The sequence below is a fragment of the Varanus komodoensis genome, unplaced genomic scaffold, assembly GCF_004798865.1.
Source record: "Varanus komodoensis strain SLA01 unplaced genomic scaffold, ASM479886v1 scaffold18_3, whole genome shotgun sequence".
Classification (NCBI taxonomy): Eukaryota; Metazoa; Chordata; class Lepidosauria; order Squamata; family Varanidae; genus Varanus; species Varanus komodoensis.
Window position 1 is genome coordinate 4,921,022 of NW_025335549.1, and position 22,771 is coordinate 4,943,792.

General features: G+C 46.1%; 2 protein-coding genes across 2 annotated transcripts in view; both read left to right on the forward strand.

Moving 5' to 3' along the window:
* Positions 1–1,771: 1,771 nt before the first annotated feature.
* LOC123021908 lies at positions 1,772–9,658 on the forward strand. The gene is made up of 3 exons (XM_044427160.1): positions 1,772–1,980; positions 5,752–6,083; positions 8,053–9,658. The coding sequence occupies exons 1-3, from the start codon at positions 1,772–1,774 to the stop codon at positions 8,178–8,180; spliced, it is 669 nt and encodes a 222-aa protein (XP_044283095.1). The 3' UTR covers positions 8,181–9,658.
* A 2,492-nt stretch (positions 9,659–12,150) lies between these two features.
* Positions 12,151–22,771, forward strand: part of STAG2 (stromal antigen 2) — a 73,061-nt gene continuing 62,440 nt past the window's right edge. The window contains exon 1 of the mRNA XM_044427499.1: positions 12,151–12,525. The gene's annotated coding sequence lies outside the window, so the exon portion shown is untranslated. The remainder of the gene's footprint in view (positions 12,526–22,771) is intronic.

The window sequence follows — 22,771 nt, forward strand, 5'->3', positions numbered from 1 at the left end:
GTAGATTAAGATTGAAATAAGACATGGGATTGCAGTTTTACAAAATACTGTTTTTGAGTACAACTTGTACTGATTCATCTGGGACCACTGAATTCAGTGCTACTTGCTACTTGGTATAAGATCGCCTTGTCAATGGCATTATCAGTCATGAGATTACATACAGCAATGTATATCTGAGGTAAATTAAGTAAAGCTTGTGTGTTTCCTATAATGTAGAAAAATCCTTTAATCCTGTAAAAGAAAGTTCTGGTTGTCAAGGACTGGAATGCATCTATTCTCCCTCGGTACCCCCCTTCCCCATGCAACAAAATCTGCCAAGGAAGGACTCTCAAAACCAGCATGCACATGGACAATAATCCAACAATGGGAATAACTTCTGTCGGACGAACAGTCTAGCTATCCCGTAACTGGAAAATAGTTGCAATTTCTGGCTGACACAGAGCCATTTTTTTTAATGAAATGCCCTTCCCTATTGCAATTGCCGTAATGCAAGATTTTAATTCTTGCAAGACACATCAGGGGCCTCCATGACTAGGAGGATCTTAATGCCTTATTCCCTGTGCCAGTGTAGCAGTTTGCAGTCCGGGAGAGGCGCGGGTGCCGAAGTCCTTTCCTCCTCTGGGGTGCCTGTAATGCGGCAAACTGAAAGTACTATCTGTTGACTGAGCATTAACTGCCCTACCGTCAATGGGGCTTCGCCTTGGCCTATAAGTAACGAGCCAGGGTAGGTTCTGGCCAATTTCGCCTGCCCACACCAACAGAGAATGTCAAGCTGCATCAATTTAACTGTGTCTCTTCCTGATTCCTTTGCTTGCTCTGTACATTTTTTGTCCCTCAACCACAGGTGTTAGAGAAACCCACAACAGATGCAAATGAGCTTGGATTTCTATGAATCTGATCCTTGATTCTGCAATGCGGTGGCTTTGACAAAGTCACGCAAATTCTGCAGACCTGAAGTCCGGGCCCAGTTGAAGTCCGGGCCCAATTCAAGGTGTTGGTTATGACCTATAAAGCCCTAACGGCTTGGGACCTGGATATCTAAAGGAACGCTTGCGCCCCTATATGCCCTCCCACCCCTTGAGATCAGCAACGGATGCCCTTCTCCGGGAACCCTCTGTGAATGATATTAGGAGGGTGAGAACCCGGAGGAGGGCTTTCTCTGCGGTGGCGCCCCATCTATGGAATGCGCTCCCCAGAGAGGTCCGCCTGGCGCCATCGTTATTTGTTTTTCGGCGCCAGGCTAAGACCTTTTTATTTAAAACTTATTTTAATTGCTAAATTATTGTATTTATTAGGATTTTAAATTAGCCAAAAATGCACCGGGGGGGGGTGTTAAATGTTTTTTTGTTTTGTTTTGTTTTGTTTTGTTGTGAGCCGCCCCGAGGCTTTGTTGCGATGGGGGCGGCATAGAAATGTTTTAAATAAATAAAATAAATAAAGGCCCAGGTGGCCTTTTCCTCTATTTTGCCAGTCCGGGGATTTGGGCCAGCCAGGGAAGGGAGGGTCGCAGAGGTGAATGACTGGCTCAGGGTGTGGTGTCAGAAGGAACACTTCAGGTTCCTCGACCACGGCACCCGGTTTCTTGCCAATGGACTTCTGGCAAGGGACGGGTTGCACCTCATGAGGATGGGGAAAAGGTCCTTCAGAAATGCTCTAGCGAGCTGCATCCAGAAGACTTAAAACTGAACCGGCGTGGGTACAGTCCCCCCAAAACTTGTTCAGATGGGACAAGTGAGGGGAGAAGGCCAGGTTTTCAGATCCAGGGTGCTAGATGTACGGCAGGAGGTGGTGGGACTTCTATGAAGAGGGCACTAGGGAAGATGGAGGAAGGAGGAGGCCGGGGGACCCAAAGAAAGGGATTTGTGAGAAGGTGCTGAGATGCGTGTATATCAATGCTAGGAGCTTGGGTAATAAGCAGGAAGAGCTTGAGGCTCCCCTGGCAATAGAAGGGTATGACCTGGTGGGGATCACAGAAACTTGGTAAGGTGAAAGGCAGGACTGGAATGTAAACAAAGAGGGGTATGACAGGAAGGGAGTGAGGGGTGGGGCATAGTTTTTTATGTCAGGGAAGAGGTCGGATGCAGTGAGACAGAATGGGGATCTGGTAGAGGCAGTCTGGGTGAAACTCAAGGGTTTCAACAGGGGGAGGGACCTGACAGTGGGTGGGTGCAAGTCAACTTGAGACCCTGGCCCAGGAGGCGGGGAGTGCCCCCATGAGGAAGAGAAGTGGTAAGAGGCATTAGGCGTAAGAGGAACCTCCCTAGGAAATGGATCCTGGGTCAAGTAGACAAAAGGGAATACCGGGAGGAGGAGGCTCATTGCAGAAGGATTCTTCGCAAGGCTAAGGATGGTTATGAGCTGAGACTGGCAAAGAATATCAGGAGCAACAAAAAGGGCTTCTATTCACCCATAAATAGCAAGAGGAAGGGGAGACGGGCAGTGGGACCGATTAAAAAGGGGAAGGGGATTCAGTGACTGATGTGAGGAAACAGGCACAGATGCTAAATGGTTATTTTGCTTCTATGTTCTCCCCAAAGCAGGATGGGGGAGATCCACATGGAGGATCAGACGAGGCCAGGGACTCAGGGGCACAGATTAAAGTCACTCCCCTAGAAGTTGAGGGCACTGGACTTTACAAAGGCACCGGGCCTGATGGGTTACACCCGAGGATACTTAGGGAGTTGGTGGGGGTACTCTCACGCCCACTGGCCTCCGTTTTTGAGGCCTCATGGAGAACGGGTGAGGTTCCAGAGGTCTGGCTGGTGGCATCAGTGGTCCCAATTTTCAAAAAGGGTAGCAGAGGGGACATGGGGGATTACAGGCCAGTTAACCTTATGTCTATTGTGGGAAAGATAATGGAAAGGCTCATGATAGGAAATGCTCTGGAATCCCTCGATAGGGAAGGGAGGTTGGCAGCCACACAGCATTCGACAGAATGGCCTGTCTGCTCTGGCCTACAGCTAGAGGGGAGAAGAGTGAGAGGGAAGGGGGAAGAGTGCCATTTTCTTAAGGCAACAGCAATATGGTGAGGTTCTGAGGCAGCACCAGGGCTCCCTCTGCTGGCCAAGGCCCCACAGAACAGCTCGGGTGGTTGCAGAATTCTGACCTCCGTCCACTGCAGCTGCCAGGGCTCTAGTGACACTCTTAGATTTAGGATAGAAAGAGAAGCCTCGCGGTCCCACTCAAGCAAGTTTCATTGTGAGATCTAGCCAAGCAAGGAAGGGGACCCACACAGGCCAAGAATTAGGCTGTTCCCTTGTCGTTCGCGAAGGGGGGCTCCTGATGGCTGATAGAGGAACGCCAGCTTACTTGGAATTGTATTTCCTTTTCCATGTTTTTATGTCTGTTTACATTGTAGTGCCTGTTTTAGTATAAAATCTTTAGACTTTAATCCACCTGTGTGCACATCACTTCTGGATCCAAAAAGAACCTTTTGCCCTTGGCAAAACGGTGACTGAGGGGAGCTTCCATTGCAAAACCATGCCTAAAGATGGAGTCATTAAAATGCTATTTAAAAAATCAGTTTCATCCAAGAGTGTTTGGAGTTAATTAACAATCACATACAGAAGCACTTTGCCCGGAAAATGAAAGTTGGCAAACTGCCTGTAGTTGTGTCAAGACCGGAGGTGGCACCAGGGCTCCCTCTGCTGGCCAAGGGCCGGCGGAGCAGCTCTGGTGGTTGCAAGATTCTGACCTCCACCCACTGCAGTTGCCAGGGCTCTCATGAGTTCCACCTGGGGATCCCTGGGGAGGAGCTATATAAGAACCAGCTCTTCTTTGCAAGAAGGGTCTCCTGCTGTTGAAGAAGCCCTTCCTGGTCTGTTAGACCTGGAAACCTGCATTCTGCCTGTGCCTCTTCCCTCCTTGACTCGTCTGCCTTCCTTGGTTCTCTGAGATTTGGCTCACTCAGGACTCTGCTACCTGCCTCTGTGGACTTGGTTTGTGTCTTGACTTCTGGCTTGACCTTGCACTATGTATTGGATTTCCTCTTCCTCTTGTCTCGCCCTGTCTGCCTGGGTCCCGGTGCTGTTACCGTTAGTCAGCTTCCCTCGCCCCGGACACTGACAAGTTGTTTTGATTTTCTGATCAAAGTTAGGTTTTTTCGGGAGCTGGCTTTATTGCCCCTTCATTCTGTTAAAGGGCCTGGTACTGTATGCTCTGTCAAAGAGACCTTAGATCCTTCTCAACTCCATTAGATGTAATGGAGCATAGCAGGACTCAGCTGAACATGACATTCTGGGCATTCTCAGTTCTCAGCAACTGAAACAAACACTGTAGCACCAAGAGTACAAAGAACTTTTTCCTCTGCACCAGAGTGCAACAGGCCCCTCCCCAGTTGGGACACCAAGTGAGTTTTATAATAGTACTTAATTTATGAAGCGGTCTAGCATTCTCCTGTGAATATGCTCAACTTGAATACATCGGGTCTTATTTCTTTCATATAAATGCCTGTGTGATGTGTAGCATGGAGTCAGGGTGGGCTGCCAGGATCTGATCTTGTCATAGACCTCTGAACAGTACATAAAAGGATGACATGTTTTGTCATGCTTTTATTGTTGGTTATATTTTAATTGAGATTTTATTTTTAATTTGGATTTTGTTATTCATCCTAAATGACATCCTTTTAATGGAAAGGCAGGTACATTAATACAATAGACACACCTACTAAAAAGTAAGCATTAAGTTCTGTGAGTCTTACTTTGGGGAAAGTAGGTACAGGATTAACAAACCTGGGAGAAGAGAAAACTGAGATGGATGATTCCATAATGGAATCCACATCCTTGAGTTTACAGGAGCTGAGCAGGGCTGGGAAGGACAGAGCATTCACTCCTGGAGTTGCAACTAGCAACCAATAAAAATTGTTCCTGCCTGCTTTAAAAGACATCTCTATTGATGAAATGAAGGCAGTGGATGGGGAGTAAAGCAGGAATGGACATATTTAATTCATTTCTAATCTACCCAATAACAAAAATTCTGTTCTCTGAGTGATTATGAACAGTTTATCCCCCATCCCATACAACTGTTAAAATACAAAGTACAAGACAGATATTTAAGAGAGTAAAATACAATATAATGAAAAACAAGGGTTAGGATATGCTGGGAGATGCAGCCTTTTCTTTTTTTCTGGGTGACTCCGGTGACTCTGCTTCCTGTTGGTCAGCCATCAAAGGGTCTAGCTGCCCCTTTGAAGTTCCCAAAACACCTGAAATGTAGTCTTGTTGTGAGGGATTCTAGCTAGGGTGGCTGGATGCCCTCATGCACGCAGAACAGTTCTTTGAAGGCTAGATTGGCCCACTCCAGTTTAAAACAAAGTAAGAATGGCTGTCCATCAAGAGCTAGCCCTTAGATGATGGACTGAACATATGCACATGGAGGACGTGAACCAGCGCATAGAGCACAGACTGTTGGACTCAAGTTAGAGGAAGCCGCATCAGCATGAGGAAGGACCTCCTGGCCGTTAAAGCAGCGGGACAACGGAGCCCATTGCTCAGTGAGGTGGTGGGCTCTCCACACGAGAGGCAGCCAAGGTGCACCTGGACAGCCACCTGAGAGAGGGATGCACCGAACAGGCGAATGGCCTTGGTCGCTTCTCACTCGGTTCTTCTACGATGCTAGAAACTGCGCCTGTATTTCGTTGTTAATAATGGCCGGCTGGGGAATGTCAGGAATTGTGGCCCATTTTCTGTCTGGAGAGGGGAGGACTGCGCCTTAACATGACTCGGGACACCCTCCCGAGCGTGTCCGGAAAAGGCCCTGCAGCTCCGGCGTTCCTTATCCCGCCGAGAGCCGCAGGGCAGCCTGGGCGACGCCGGCAGCGCCTCCCCCCTGGCCAAACAGGCTCCCGGGGCGCACGGGCTTGGCGGGGCTTGGCTCCCGCGCCGAAGAGCGCCCTCGGCGGAACGGGGCGGCGGCGGCTTCCAGGGCGCTAGGCGGCGCCTCCTCCCGGGCCGGCCGCGGCCATTTTCTCGCCTGCCTCGCCTGCCCCGTGCAGCAGCTGGTGCGCCGGCGAGAGCGCCTGGAGCACCGGCCGCGGGAGGCAGCGAGGGCGGCGGAGCCGAGGCGGCGGGCGAGCGGCCACGCAGGTAGGGCCGCGCTCGCCCCGCTCCCGCTCTGCGCCGGGGAGCGGGGCTGGGGCCGCAGCTGGCGTGCTTTTTGGGGGGGAGCGGATTTAGGGGTCGAGCCCGCGCCTCCGAGCCCTTCATCTGGTTGCGGGAGGGGGGACGCCCCACATAACCTTCTAGTGGGGCGCGCTGCGGGGCAGAGGTCTCGGTGTGCCCCTTGCGCCCCCCTCGCTTCTTCCATTCCTGCGGTCAGATGAAATGATACGGATGCTGCTGGTCAAGATCTGTACCTCCAGCCTTCTCCTTCCCCGCCCCACCCTATAAAATGGGGGTACTGGAAAAGGAGACTCCCATTCCGCCAGCTGCACGGAAAAGACCAGAGCACACCCGAGAGGGGGGCTCTGTTCCAGCCCTGAGTTGTGGGGTCGGAGGCCATCTTGCTGTAGCCCCCTTCCCTCGCTTTGGTGTCACAAATCTTTCTCAGTTTGAAGCTCAGGGCACCAACGCTATTGCACTCTGCTCATCTGGATGGCATCTGCCTCCAACACTTTTCTAAATGCACAAATGGCTTGTTGAACAGGTAATTTCCACAAGTCCAGGGCAAGTATCTAACACAAGTCCACTCTTCTCTTTTTACTCTCAAGTAGCAATAACTGCTCAGTCCAGATCTTAAAAGCATCCCTCATATCCATCCAAAGGTCCTGGTTGTGACCCTTTGCCTACTCTAGAGTATTAAAAAAACAACTGCATAGATACTAGTAATGTCCAGAAGTAATGTCTGCTTTTGTCCTTCAGCTTAGCAGAGATTAGATACACTTTAAGAGATCCTTGGTGGGCATTCTTACATTGTCGGTTAAAAAACACTGGAGGATCGCAAGGATTCGTCTTCTCCGGAAGTTTTCAAATCTTGCATTGGTGTGTGATCCACAAATTGCTCAGGCTGGAGTAAAAGTGTGTGCTACCGTCTTGGTTGGCAGTGGATGGTATTTGCCCTTTCTGCAACTGTGCAGGCATTTCATTTTGGCAAATTAAAAGCTTGATCATATTACACAACAGATTTCTGAATAATTAAATCTTAAAAGAACTCAAGGGAGAACAGCTGATGGGTCTCACAAGAGAGAGCCAGTTACTTGCTGCACCCAACAAGCTTATTTTTATACTTAAGTAAATAGTCCACACTACCTTTCAACATAACAATCTCTTGAGCCCCCAAAATTGTATGCATCAGGGCAGACTTTATTAACTGTTAGATAAAATGAGGACAAATAGACTGAGTTCAGAAATGTACAGTGATACAATGTATTTTATGGCAATTTGTATGTTTTTGTTTGATCACAGCTTTTGGAGATTGTTTGGCTGCTGTGTCGTATCCACTGTGTTAGCAAAATGGAACACGCACGGCAGTTGGTGTAATAAGTCATTTTTTAGCTTTCACAATCGTTTTTTGCAGTCTAAAATTGGTAGAATGGATATTTATTTATTTATTAAAACATTTTTATGCCGCCCCATTCGCCAAAGCCTCGGGGCGGCTTACAACGTTAAGTTAAAAAATAATTATAACATTAAATTAAAAAATACAAACATTAAGTTAAAATGCAAAAATAACAATATAAAGTAAGTCGCCCTGGCCAAATAGTGAGATTTAATAAGTTACTTCTCAAGGTTGCTGCATAAAACAATTATTTATTTTTGTTCCCCCTCCCCCTTTGTGTGTGTGTACGTGCATTTATTTAGTTTATGGATCCTCTCATTTTGTATTGTCCCAGTACCAGCCAGAACTGATATTTGCACTTTTACCCCCTTTCAGTTTTAGAAGAGGCAGATTCCCAGCATGAGACCTTACACCTTCTGAGCCTAGAAAAAGTGAAATCTTTTCCCCAATCCTCAAGTTGAGCTTTGGCCAGATTGTTAAAAAAGGTTCTTGTCATCTACAACAAGGCTGCGCATAGATTTTTCCTAGTGATGTTTTTTTTTTTCACATCCGTTTCAGAACCAGACAAGCATGATATACTTTTACAGGAACTCAGAGAAATGAAGGCAGATTTTAAAGATATGATAGAGGATATGAAGAATGATATGAAGAAATTAAATATCAAAATAGACCTTGGACTGGGCTAAATCTATTCTTCCAGATGTTCCTTTTACAAGAGATGATATTGTTGCAATACGTAGATTTGGCTGAAGAAAACCTGGAAGAAAAACGCTGAAACACACAGTGGTTCAATTTTGGTCATATGCAAAAAAAAAAAAAAAAAACCTGATGCAGAAGTTACGTGATAGGACATCAATTATGTTCAAACGATACCAGATTCAAGTTTTTCCTGATTTATGTAATGAAAATGGAGGAGAGATATGTTCCAAGTTTGTCAAATATTAAAGAAAAAATCCATTAAATACAGCTGGGGGTTTCCGATTTTATTTGAGGTTTGAAGATACTACAGAGTTGATACAAAGGAGGAAGTACTGGAGTTACTAAAGGAGCTTCGGATTATTGATGATGATGAATATATAGTGCAAATGCAGAAATTAATGGATATGCCTACATTCTCAAGAAGGGAGATAGAGAAGAAGAAAAAAGACTGGTCAGTGGAGAAGAAGTTGGATAAGGCAACAGAATGTTCAGGCTCTCCGTAGAAACAGAAAGACGACGAGAGATAGAAGGAAGTAAAAAGAGACAAGAAAATCTTTATGGAATAGATATCGAAAATATATTGTACTCTGTAGTGTTGTAGTTATTGAATCTTTTTTAAAGTAAGTATTGATAACTGAGAAATATAATGAAATTTGGTTATAGAATAAAAGGGTATACATGGTCGGGAAGGGTGGAGTGGGTGTCTGGGGTCCATGTAGGGTGGCTCCTCTCCCCCTCAGAAGCCCGAAGTGGCGGGATGGAGGAAACGCTCCAGAAGATGGGAAGGGGGGTCCCTATATATGAATGTGGTGGGGGTAGACAATACAGTGCAATTTTTCACAATCCCCCTGAATTCGTGTCACTCTGGACTGTTCTGATGAATTAAATTGGAAATGCCAGACCCCTAAGGCTATGGCAGCCTACTTCGCAGTTTTCAGCCTGAAGGAATGCTTTACTTCATGGTCTAGCAGGGCCCTTCAGTTTGCCCATCAGCTGGTAGCACCTGAACAGTACAGATCATCTATTCTATCGTGGGATGTGAGGTAATTTCAATTATTTCTAAATTTGCATCTGCCCATATAAAGTACAATCCTAAGCATGTTTAGACAAAAAAGGCCTATAGCACCCAGTAAGCCAGAGGGCATGTTGGGAGTAAAAGGCTGTTTTGCTGTCTAGATATGCATAGGATTACATCCTTAGCTTCTGAAGATCCATAGCCCTTTCCCAGCCTCTTTTCTGGTAACACATTATCCCGGCATTAGTGGTTAGGTGGAGTCAGGTTCAGGGCTGGTCTCTGGTGGGGCCTTCAAAGATGCTCAAGAGTGTCATGTGCATATACTGGTTCTGTATTAAATCCTGTTTCATTCAGTGGAGCTTACATCCAAGAACATGCATGTAAGATGGCAGCCTTGAGATACCTGGTTCTTAGTTCGGTTTACTTCATATTAAACATCAAAATATGAAACCCCTTGATATGTGTTCAGTTTTCAGGACTTTGGGAAGAACCCCCCTCCCCCATAAACAAACCCAAACTCTGGAAAAGGATTATATCAAAATCCCATACCAAAAAAACAAAACAAAACTGAATTTAATATGCAACTAGCTTTACTTACTGCTTTAAACAACAGCAATTTATTTAGTTAAACTTTGGCAATGACAGCAATTCCAGATATTTATCAACACATGTCTATATCACAGAATATTGCCACAGAACATTCAGCTAGGCTCTATTATCATAAATGGTTTTACGTTGCAGGTGGGAAATAATTCTGCTCAGGATGTTGGCCAGACCTCATTATTCCAAGGACAAGTGCAACCAATAATCAAATGATCTAGTTTTACCTGCTAAAACACAAAACTGAGTAGCCTTTAACCACCTATGATTCATATAATTACAGAGTGGGATGGCTTCTAGGTGGAATTGACATACTTGTGTGCAGCTTTGTATTGACAGGGTGGTGTCTAATTGTCATTGGCATGGCAGGGTTGTGCCAATACGACTGCACTTACAGTAACAGCACGTGTAGTAACACCCTGACTCTAACCCTTCTACTACAAGAAGAATGGCTGGGCAGCTGGAGTGTTAAATGCCTACTTCATCCATTGTTGTATACATCAAAATCTACAAACCAGATACAGTTGTGGTCTTGGGTTACTTCCTGGTGGCATTGAGAAGCAGTCCAATGGGAAAAAAATAGAGCCAGGAAATGGAGTGAGCTGAGTTTGCAAGTATCATTGTCCTTTCCAGTGTTTCATGACATGTGGATCTGGAAAATCTGCTTTGGTTAAGGGTTAAATCACCCAGAGTTAATCAAACAAATAATGGACAACTGTTGGATTCAGTCCACAAACAATTAAGACTTTCCATGTTAGCACATCACAGAATTAAAACAACTCCCCCACCTTCATTAAATCAGAAACAATGTGCATGCAGTTCACACACTTTGCTTGTCCTTTTAACTCCCGGGTTGAAGAATGCAGGAGTTCCTAGCGCAACTTGTGAACCAGAACACGGAAAGCTTGTGGCAAAAGTTACCAGTTCAAGTTCTGATTAAGAAGCAATGTTGTGTAATTTTTAGTGCTAGAGATCCCCTGCCCCCTTCACCACTCAAATCATTAGCACTGCATTGTTCCTTTGAAAACCATTGAGAAATATGTTCTATTATAACTTGATGAGCTTTACATCTTTTAAATGAATTAGCACACACTACCAACCAATATGCAATCCCTTGCGTGTTTGCATTTTTCCAGATATTTTCAATCTTAGGCATGGTCATGCAAAGATAAGGAGTTCCTCTGAAACCAGTGGAACCTTTTTGAACACACATGCCTAGGCAAGCAGCAGCTGTGTAACCTCATCTCACCCCTTTACTCAAAAGCTAGTCCTGCAGGGTTCAATATATTTAGTCCCAAATAAGTAGGCATTGGGTTAAAGAAGCCTTATTTGAACCTTACAGTAGCCCGCCTTGCCCATATTTACTACGAAGCAGATCCTGGAAAGTTTAAGCGGGGCTTACTTCCAAGAAAGCATGCTTTCTGTGTAGCCTAATCGCAGGCTTATTTAGTCAGAACCAATAAGTGGCCAATGACCAGGAAAGCTGATTCCGGAATGCACTGATTGGAGTTTTCAGATGGCCGAAATCTCCGTTATTCTTGCTGCAACAGGCTAACACGATTACCCGTCTGGGACTATTAGCACTTTTAAAATCCCAGCTTCAGGGGATTCACTCCCAAGTCAGCAGGCACGGCCTCCCGAACACCACGCGGACTCATCCGGCCCCGTTTATTCAGAAGCCGACCTGCAGCCGTTCCGTGGGGCTAGTGCCGAGGAAGCCCATGCAAGCTGACTCCGGCCACGTGCACCCAGAAGCAGGTCCTGCCGAATTCTGCGCAAGTCGCCGCCATCCCATTCCTACCTAGAGTAGACCCTAGAGGAGAGGTGAACAGGGCACTGCTCCGCAGTGGCGACGCTGCGTCCAATTCGGGATCGCCCCCCGGGATCCCTGGGGAATGGCAGGGCGCGTCCCTCCAGCCGCGCCGAGCCGAGCCCCTTCCGGCTGCGCCGCGGGCCACTTGCTGGGGCCGCTTGGTCGCCCGCTCCGAGCTCCGCCTCCCTTGGGCGCTACGTGCCGACTCGAGCTCGCCCCGCGCGCGCGAAGGAACAGCCGGGGGAGGTTCCGCCGCGGGATGACGTCGGAGGGAGCAGGGCGCGGCGATGAGGCAAGAGGAGCGAGAGAGCGGGCAGGCCCGCCTCCGCCGCGCAGGCGCAGCACCTTGTTTACCCCGTTTCTCCTCTGCCCGGATGGAGAATGGCACCGTTCTGCGTATAAGGCCGTCTCCCGCTTCCCTGCGCAGCTGAGTCCGCCCGGCAGGTGCCGCTCTAGGCCCGGCGGATCGGCGCGTACTCAGTGGCCGCCAGGTGGCGCCTGCGCCCTCCATTCGCTCGCCAGCCACCGAGCTGCGAACACCCCAAACAATCCCCAGCGCCGCCGCCGCCGCCGCCAAATTAAATAATCCGCCCGTTTGGCTCCCTCCCCCCCCCGCGCCGCCGCCCTCGATCCGCGCGCTCGAGAGCCCCCCTTCCTTGCCCCCTCGCCCTCCCCGGGCCTTCCCCGGGCTCGTCTCGTTTTCCCGCCGAGGGAGGGGGCCCTCGAAGTCGGGGGCCGACCCGGGCCGAGTTGTTGGCCTTGGAAGTGAGAGCAGCGGCAGCGCGAGCCAGGGGCGCTCGGGAGGCGCGAGAAAGAAGCCCCTTTCCGAAAAAGAGGAGGGAAAAGGCGCGCGGGAGCCGCGAGGAGCCGCCAGCGCCCACCCAGGCCTCTCCAGCCGGGCACGGTAAGTTGGATCGTGGCGCAGAAGCTTCTGGAAGTTTGAACCCCGGATCGCGCTCGCTGGGGAGGAAGTTGAAGAATAATCGGGCGGCGGGGAGCGCGCGCGCGCGCGCGCGCGTCCTTTAAAAAAATAAATATATATTTATGCGAGCTGGCGAGGGGCAGGGGCGAGCGCCGGAGTGGCCGCCCGGAAGAAGAACGGCGCGCTTGGAAAGAGCGGGCCTCGGTGTGTGTTACATAAATGCAGGCCAGGCCTCGGCCGCGCGAGCCTGGGGGGAACTCGCGGCGCAGGCAAGATGGAGGACGCGGGGCCGAGCGAGCGAGCGGAGGGGGGGGAGCCCGCCTGCCCGCCTGCCTCTTCCCGCGGCCCTCCCTCGGGAAAGGGTGGCGGGGGAAGGCGGCCGGGGACGGGAGGGAGGAGGAAGGACTAGGCCGCGGGCGCCCGGAGCGACGCCCCTGCTCCCCGCGACCTCCAGCGCCCCGCGGCCCCCTCGCTCCGCTCTCCGCGCCCCCCGCCGCCCGCCCGAGGCCTCCGCGGAGAGGGAGAGGGAGAGGGAGGGGAAGGCCTCGGTCCCGCCGCTGGGCGCAGATAAAATGGAGACCGGCGTCAGGGGTTTCTCTCCCTCCCACCACACACACTCCAGTGGAGGAGGGGGAGGAAGGAAGGAAGGGGATGTGGGGTGCCAGACTCGTGTGCGAGAGGGAGACGGGGGGTGCTTGCAAGATGGAGGACTCCAGAAACTGTGTTACCGGGGGGGGGGGGGAAGAAGGGGTATAGTGGGGGGGGGGGGGGGCAGATTAGAGGTGAGAGGGTGCTGGGGAGCCTTTAGCAATGGTGCCCCGCCTTCCCACTCTCCTTTTTTTCTTCTTCCCTGCTCCCCCCCCCCCCGGTTCCTTTCCACTTCCACTCCTTCCCTTTAGTTTCCTGGGCCTGTTCCTCGAGTAAGCCGGGGAGGCGAGCCAGACCCCGTTTTGTGTAGGGGAAAAGCCCGGGATCGTTTACACGCCGCATGCCCTTTGACAGCCCCGCGTTGGGAAGGGTGTTTGCAATTGCGCTGCCCTCGAGGAGGCCTGCAAGGGGAAGCCAGCAACCCAGCGAGAGACCAGGACTTTTCGGCGAGGCTGCGCGCACACGCGAGTCTCAGTAGGATCGCTGGTAGCTCTGTTGCGGGCCGACGTGTCCCTGGTGGGACTGAGCAGGCCCGCAACTTGTTTTTTATTGCCCTGAGGACTGGTGAGGGGCCAGGCCTTTTGGGAGGGGAGGAACGGTCGCTGTTCCCCATCCGCGGCAGGAACTTCTCCGGCGCTTTCTCCCCAACAATAATAAACACGGGCTGTTTGGGAAAGTTGGTAGTGGCTCGGAGAACTCTTTCTTGCCCGTCTCGCTCCTGACGCTTCTGACTGTGATGCACCCGCAAGCCGATCTCCCAAGCAGGTTTACTCGGAAATAAGTGGCGCTGAATGCAGTGGGCTTGCTGCCGGCGAACGTGCCTAGCCTTGTCTTGCCTTCCCCGCCTTTCTGTTTATGGTGGCCAGTTTAAATTGGGGCGGTACACCCAAATCCACGTCCCGGTGCCTGTTTGATGTCTGCGTGCTGCTGGGTGCCCCGCTGGGTTGCAGCCGGGTGGGAGGGGAAGAGGGCGGAAGGAGACTGTTTAATGGTTTGGAGATTTTTTTGGCGCCACTTTTGTTTTAGATACTTGTCTCTCTCCCCCCCCCCCCCCCCCCCCCCCCCCCCCCCATACCAACTGGGCCTTGATTCAGGTAGGAAGTGTTCCCGCTTTCCCAGGCGGGAGGGATTGGGCATTTTAGTGACTCGGGAGTGTGTGTCTATGGGGAAGGGACGGAAAATAGGGGGATATAAATGCCTCCAAGTGGGAGGCGAGACTTTGTTTTCCTCGGGTCTAGGTTTACTTCTTCATCGGTGGGAGGACTTGCTGCACCCAATTTTTGAACCCGCCTTGACGCTACTGCCCGCGGGGTTTGCCCTTTTCTGTTAACTTGTTACTATCCCAGTACAATGTTTCCTTGTATCTAGTGCCGATACGAACGGGGGCAGGGCATGATATTGATTGACTTAGCAGCAGCTCTAGGTAATTGCGAGCGTCCCAGCTGTCCTCAAGGTTTCTCCCTTTGCGCCTGCAGCCCTTATTCGGTAGTTTCTTCCTGCGGTGGAGGGAGAGGAGGAAGCCTTGGGTTGCCACACCCCGTGTTTGTTTCATTCTGTCCGAGGCTTGACTCGGCCCCGTTTCCTCTAGAGATGCCCGCTCCCTTCTGCTCCCCTTCAAGGCGCTGGCGGTTTCTTCGGAGGTGACCTGCAGAGCCAGAGCCTCTGTTACCGATGTTCCTCTCTTGTGGGAAGGAGAGCTTTTTGTGAGCGCCGCGGGGATGGGTGGGAGTCAGGTTACAGAAGTGCGTCACACGTAGTTGGTGGTGGTGGGGCCTACTCGGCAGTCGCCCTGGTTTCCATCTACGCAGAAATCAACCCCCCCCCCCCCATTTCGGATTGGTTAGCCTCTGTAGCAGGAGGCAGCGAGTCTCCTTGGCCTAGGCAAGAACACGGGGGTTTTAAGTGCTCTTGAGGAAGGAGCCTGGGATTCGTAAACATGAGTGGGTGTGCTTTGAACACACACACACACACACACGTATTTCCTGCTGCAGAATCCACGAATTTGCTGACAAGGCAGTGCAAGTATTACAGACTGCTTCCGGGAGGCACTTGTTCAGGGAGACACATTTAAATCTAGACCTCAAGAGTTGCAGCTAAAAATGCTTGCTGGGGCCTTTAGGAGCATTAGCTCTTGGTTTGGAACTTTAGTGTCAATGCCCTTTGTTAGGACATAGTATAACCTTTTTAAATAAAATGGTTATTGATTTGGGTTGTCCTGCAAATGAAGTAGCTGCTTCCATAATGTAAAAGTGTGTTTCTGGTTTACATGGGTTTCATGCAGAACCTCTCTTAATAAAATAAGGAAGTTGTGGCTTGTGACCTGAATATTAAATTGAATGTTGTTCAGTAAGCTAGTAGATGGTGGACAAGATTTTCTTGAGTACAGCAATAATATTACTATTTTTAAGACCCTTGACCTGCCATTATGCAACTTAAATGGTAAATGTAATACACCATTTCTTCGTCCTTTATATCCTCCTCCTTTCTGTTTCTCTTTTTAAAAAAATCAGTACCCCATCAAAGGGAAGAAGTTCACCTTCCATACCATAGCACCTCAGAAACGGCCATATTTGAAATTACCTGCAATGTCAGATTTTGTTTGCAATGTTTGTGACAAAGTGTTGAAAAGTTGTTGGCAGCCTGTGTAATTTTGGGGAATTGATTGGCTTCTGTGGAAGTATTTGATTGCAGTGTTTCAAGTAAAAAGAGCTAAGGCTGAGAATAAGCTCCCTCAGTGAACATAGTCTATGTCTGAGTAGGCATGCATAGAATAATTCTTACGTATTTTATAGTTCCTTTTTGTAAAACTACAAAGGTTGCATACATCAAGTTAAAACAATGGAAACAAACATTGCATAGCAATAAAACAAATAAAAGGTGAAGTTAAAAAGATGTCTTGACACCTTTGCCAAAAGTAAGGGAAATGTGGTCCTTTCATAAGTTGGAGGGCTTCCACTACATAATTGAAAATGATGCAAGAGAAAAGCAGACCTCAGCAAGGAACAGCATCCTTAAACAACATGCTTAAACAGCATCCTTAAACACTTCTACAGATCATAACAATCAGAGAGATTCAGAGGCAGTTCTTTAGATAGCTGGGTCCTAAGCTATTATGCTTGTTATGTATTTATTGTTATTTATATTGTAAGCTATCCTGGGACAATTGGATTGTATAGGATGTGATAACAATATTCTAAATAAATAAATATTAAAGGCTTTAAATGTTAAAACAAGCACCTTAAACTGAACCCAGTAAACAATGGGTGATCTTTGGGGCAATACCCATTTGAATCCTCTGGACACTAAGGGTAGTCATTTTGTAGCATTCCAGTAGTCTTGATTGTGATGTAATCAAGACACCTGTTGCCAAATCAGAGTAATCCATTTTTTATCAAAGTTGGATCTGACCCAGTAAGGTTTGTTATGCAGTGAATGGGTTAATCTTTATGGGGGCACTTTTAGCTGTTCTTGCTACAGCAGACTAACATGGCTACCCTTTGCATTTTGTTAAGTGTCCATACAACAAACTAGAAAGATATTGCTGATATTGCAAGCAGTATTTTTTCTGTGTATGTAGGTTCTAAAAGAACAGATTCTGTGTTTTGGGTATATGGGAATCTGTAGAGTATTTTTACCTTGTACCTCTTCTGAAATGTCCCTAGTTTAGTTGTGCAGTTCATATGGTTCTTGTTTGTGCAGTGTAGAGCTTCAGAATGCTCATCTGCATGTGTAAGCAACCCTGATAGTTTAACTCTTGTGTTATGAATGTAAATGTAAGGGCCAATACTGCTTTTCCCATTAATATTATTTTTTGTTTTGATTCCATACACACAGAATATCCTTAAGTATGAAGAAACCTGTGTCACTCACTCTTTTGCAGCTAAAGGTTCAGTGACTTCAAAGTTATGCTCTCCTTATCACCAATTTTAGAAAGTGAATGTAACTTTTATTGCTACATAAAATTACTGTTGCAAGTTTAGAATTGGTAGTTTCTGATTAACAAGTTTATTAGACTTGTTTTTATAATGCATCACTTTTTTGCTGCTTTTAATATATGTGGTAGGCTTGATGAAAGATGAAATAACTTGATGAAAAAACTGAATTTATGGGGGAATGTCTTGTGAGATCATAATCTTATATAGAAGGCACTGAACTTGATAGTAACCCAAGTTGTTTATCCTAGCCCCCCTTTCTTGTGAAGACCCAGCTTGATGGTTTAATTCTGGGTTGTTAATCACAAAGAACCTAGAGTTTGTAATTCAACAGCAAAACATGGGTTCTTTTCATGGGTTGTCTGTGACTAACCCAAGTTAAACTCTAGTGTAGAGTTTTGCATGTAAGAACAACCCGTGGCTTATTGACAGCCTACACTCTCCCATACTCTGAACTGGCATAAAGGCTGTTTGGTTTGCAAGGGGTATTGGGGAGTTGCTTATATCATCAACAGTCATCTCCACTTAAGTAGGATGATTTTGGGCTGGTTATGCAGATTGATATGCTAGATTATTAAAAAGTTCAGGTAAATGACTCCTTGCACGTGTGCTTGCTTTAAAAACCCATATTTAGCTATGGAAGGAGTAGTTTTTACAACACATTTTTGATTAAGCATTTTTTCGTTATGCAAATCACTGTAGGATACCAGGTCCTGTGTCATTCTCTAGGAAACGTTCTGCCAAATTTTTATGTCTGGCACTAGGTAATCTTTTACAGTAGCATGTTACATTTTTAGTGAAACATTTTTACAGTGTTACCTCAAAATATCCACACACTTCCAATGTTTCTCAGTTTATTTGAACTTGTAGTCAGTTGTGGCTGATACTGTGCCCCAGAACAATATTACATATAGCAAAAAAAAAAGTTGTTAGTGCACTGAATACTTGCTGTGTTGTTCGAAAAAGTGCTGACCCTAAAGAAAAAAAGCAATAACTTGCTTTAGATTTTCTTTTAAGCCATCAGATATTATAATACAGTAACCACTTGTTCTTGCTAGTTTTAAAAAATTATTCCTGTGTAGTAGCAGTGAAGTAATTGTTAATATTAAGGTTGCCTAAACTGTTCTTGAAGAACTGTTCACCTGGTTATCTGTGGTGAGTAAGAAGTAGCTCCATTTAGACCTAATCACAAGCAAATGAACAGGTTACTTGCTTGATTTTTTTTCTTTCTAAGCTGCAAAAAATTGCTAGCCTCTAGAAGTATGGATAGCTTATGTGAATGATGTATATTTTACATGGATATGTGGTGTAATAGCACAGAGATTGACAACTGAACAGATAAGATGCATTTGACATATGTTCTTACTATGCAAATGTGGCTGTCATATATTCTTGGATGGTGATAGTCTTTTGGCATTTTGTGAAAATCTTTTTTAAAAGCATGTTTCAATTAATCTTAGTTTAGGATTCACTGTTATTTCCATGTTATTCTTTTTTACCATTTCTGAATTCATTGACTATTTGTGTTTTTGTTTCTTGTGTGAGTAAACACTTGATTTTATTCTGAATTCTATCATTTCTGATCCAGTCCTTCTGTTATAAAATAGTTGTGCAGCATAACTTGTACTCTATTAGGATAGGGTCACCTGCAAAGTGATAAGTGTATGCTCTGTTAATTTATCTGCTTCATTAACTGAAATCTTGAGCAGAAATTGGCCCCTGCAGAATACTGTTAATCTGCGCTTTTACAATTAGAGTGACCCATTCATAATATGACAGATGTTTATACGTTTTTATAATCCTCTCAAACATTTCACCAGCTTGCTTACAGGAATGGATTATGATATTAGAATCCCTTCTTGTGTGAAGACATTTTGCATCCATGTTGAAATACTTTTTCTGTTTAGTATATCAGTGTTCTCCAATGCGGTGAAAACGCAGGTGTTTTGGACCACAGCTTCCAGAATTCCTGATAATTTTTCATGGAAGCTGAGGTTCAAAATTTCTGGAGGGCAGAAACCCGTTTCAAAAGGTACTACTACATTATTTTGCCATGCTTTTCCTGTGCATTCAGTTGCACTTGGATTTGTTAACTTTAATTTGGGCTCATCCTTGTCCAAGATGTCAGATGTTTAGGTATTGGAGTCCCATGATTGATTTATGGGAAGGACTCCCTTTAGCTTAAACTACCTGAAGAAGGACTTGGTATCATGTTCTTGGTGAATTAAAGGATAAACCGCTCAAGCTTTCTCCCCATCCCATAGTTCTTAGACAAAGTTACTATTTTCCTGGTAGACAGGCTGGTTACCCAGTTGCATCCTGCTTCAGTTTACCTTGTTTTGAAACATGGGGGTTATGTTGAGGTCTGTCCGGTTGGAGATGTTACAGTCAGTGTAAATTGTATATAGTAGTCATAATATGGTCCAAATTCTGTCCAACAAGTTTACTACTTGCTTCATTACTAGTTGCCATCTTTGAACAGCCTTCAAGGGCACCTCATGTGCATTATAGTAATTTAACTTGGATGCGCAAGGTATGTTTCATTGTGGCTATGTCAGTTTTCTCGAGCCAGGGCTACAAAACAAATCTAAGCTGGTTAGAGTGTTGCTAGCATCTGATGCCACTTGTACCTCCATAAACAGCACTGTGTCTCAGAACATTCCTAGACTCTGTATCTGGTCAGTTCAAGTGGTGTATGACTCTATTCAGAATTCAAGCTAAATCTCGAATAGCTAATTGCCCAATCCTCAGTACTTCTGATTTATTCTGATTAAGCTTTAGCGTTAGGTCTCATACATCCCCCCAGGCGACTGTCAATAGGAGTAGATGATGGAAAAGAGAGAGAGCTGTACCTAACCAACCTCTGAATGGCTTCTTTCAGCAGTTTTGTGTAGTGGCAGAATGGAGCCTTGGGGGCACCCAAATATCACTGGTCACAGGGTGGAATGAAAGGAGCCAAGTTCCTGAGTTGCTGTGGCAGCATTTTTGCAAACCTTGTCCTATACAGATGATATGATCCAGAAGGATGCCATGGCCAGTGGCATCAAAAGATGATGACAGATCCAGCAGAACTAGTACAATGATTTTTAGTGCATCCATTCCTGTCATAAGTCATCCATGAAGGCAGTCAACAAAGTTTCAGTCCCAAATGCAGGCTGAAAGCCAGACTGGAATGGCATAAACAGTGTCATCCAAAATTGTTTGGGACTGATGTGACATCATCTGTTGTTACATCTTGATAGGAAATGTTAGATTTGAAAATGGTTAATGCTTCCTAGCTGAGGGATCTAGACATAGATTCTTCAGCAGTGGTTTTACTACTGCCTCCTTCAGAATCTCAGGAACTACTCTGTTCCTTAATGAGGTTTGCCTAATTCTGATATCCTTGTTGTGAGTCCAGCACTTGCAGATGTCAGTAGCAAGGATCTAAAAAGTAATTAGCCTCATTCCTACAACCAGCATGTCAACATTTTCAAGCTTCAGGGGCTGAAAACTATCCATAGCAACAGGACCAGATGGTAGCATGGTGAATTTGAGACGGGTCCATGGTTATGAAATGATTAGAAAAATACATAGTGGATGGAAGGTGTGAGCAAAATATCTGTACTCTAATAGTTCCCTCAGACTGACAACAGTAAGTGGACTTTACTGTCACAGTCTCATTTATTTCTTCATAGTGTCTGGTTGGAATAAATGGAAAACAAAGCTGTACTAGATGAATTGTGATAACTTCTGAGTTCTTAGGTGATATTGATTGAGTGTTGAATTGCTTATAACAAGGAGATTCTAATGTTCTGGGCTTGGATGTATTACTTTGTAAATACAAAGGAAGGGTGAGAGGTTCTAGATGTTACTTTTCACCTGAATTTTGGCTACTCTTATTTAGTCCTCTGGCAGCTGCAAGGAGTTAAGAAGACCAGCTCTGAGTTCATTTACAGTGTCATATGGAGAAGGGAAGAACCAGTAGGAGTTTCTCTTACTATTTGGAAGAGACTCCTGCTGTTTCTTCACCCTTCTTAGTTGCACAGCAAATGAGGGCTCTGGGGAGGGGGCCTGTGTACTACTCTCCAGAGTAGCAGAGGCAATTGCCCTTGGTTGAATGGTGAATATATTTGTGGATAGCCCTTCTGCTTGTAGGCTGTTGGAGATTTACAGAAATGTTTTTTCAACATACCTCAGGTTGTAAGAATTGCCATAAACATTTGCTTTTTCCCCAAACAGAATTCTTATGCTCTTTAGGGAAAATTAGAGTTAGAAGTATTTCAGCAGAATATGTGGGAAATTTTTACTAGTTGTTGTACTGCTTTTGCATATTCAATAACTTCTGTGACTATGACTTTACTTAAGGTTTGGCATAGAAGAAGAAAAATGCCATTTTTTTCAAAGTTCAAGGGTAAAATAACTAGTGATTATTTCTGTATACTGAAAGTAATCTTATGTTTTTAAGAACCACACACATGAAAGTTAGAAGAATAGCAATATCATGAAGCAAAGGAGAATGTCATGTCTTTTTAGAAAGATAAGCACTGGAAAATGCATTTTTGCATGCCAAGTTCCTTTGTCATGAAAATTAACATTTTGCATTTTCTGTGCAATCAGGCATTACATTGCTTACTGAAATTGCGAGAATGTGAATGTGTTGGGGCTTGAAAAAATAAGCATTAATGGAACGTCTGGGTTTGAATCCAAGATAATGCATAAAAAGTAAATGTTTAACATACTATATTTAGTGGGGGTGCAACTAATAATGTAACTTATGTTACATAGAAACAGAGTGAGTCAGAAGGGGCCTCCCGGCCATCTAGTCTGACCCCCAGCTCTAGCCAGCTCCACTCACGACATGCCCACCATGTGCATGTCCAGCCTATCCTTGAACACCCTTACTGATGGGGCCTCAACCACCTCCCATGGAAGCCCATTCCATACCCTCAGGGTCCTAACTGTCTGGAAATACTTCCTGGCATCTAAATTGAACCTTGGTCCCTGAGCTTCACTCCGTTGGAGGGTGTTCTGCCCTCCTCTGGAGGGGAGAACAGGTCTCTATCCACCTTGTGTCTCTGGGATAATGGCACACCAACTAGTGCTGTTTGATATTGCATTAAAGTACAGTGAAAGCTCAACTTTCATGGGTTCAACTTTCACAGATTTGATTATTTGTAAATTTGCCTCCAATAATTAAATGGGATTGAAAAAATAGGCATTGTGGCCTAGTTCTCAGCTATGTGGGGAACAATCCCTTTGCCACTGTGGCCAGCCCAGAATGGTGCCCCCTCCCTCTATGCATGAAGAGCTTCCCCAGATAAACCATGCTCCAAAGTGTTGGGTCTTGGTTTAAACTAATGTTTATGCAGATTGTGAACAAGGTAATTGCAATGCAGCTACCATTGTATTGCACAGTCAACGGTATTAAAAGTTTGCATTTTCCCCACTTTTTTTGAGGGGGGGTTGTGCCCTGAACCTTAGCAGATGTGAAGCACCAACAGTAATTTATGCTTGCACAGTGTAAGTTATATTAACTGTTGAGGCCCATGACTTCGCATAAAGATTGTATTAACTATTTGTTTTGTTACAATGATGACTGCATCTTTTACCTTTTTCTAAGGGGTAGTTTATTATTTAATATGTGAAGGAGCAGTTTGGGTTCCAAG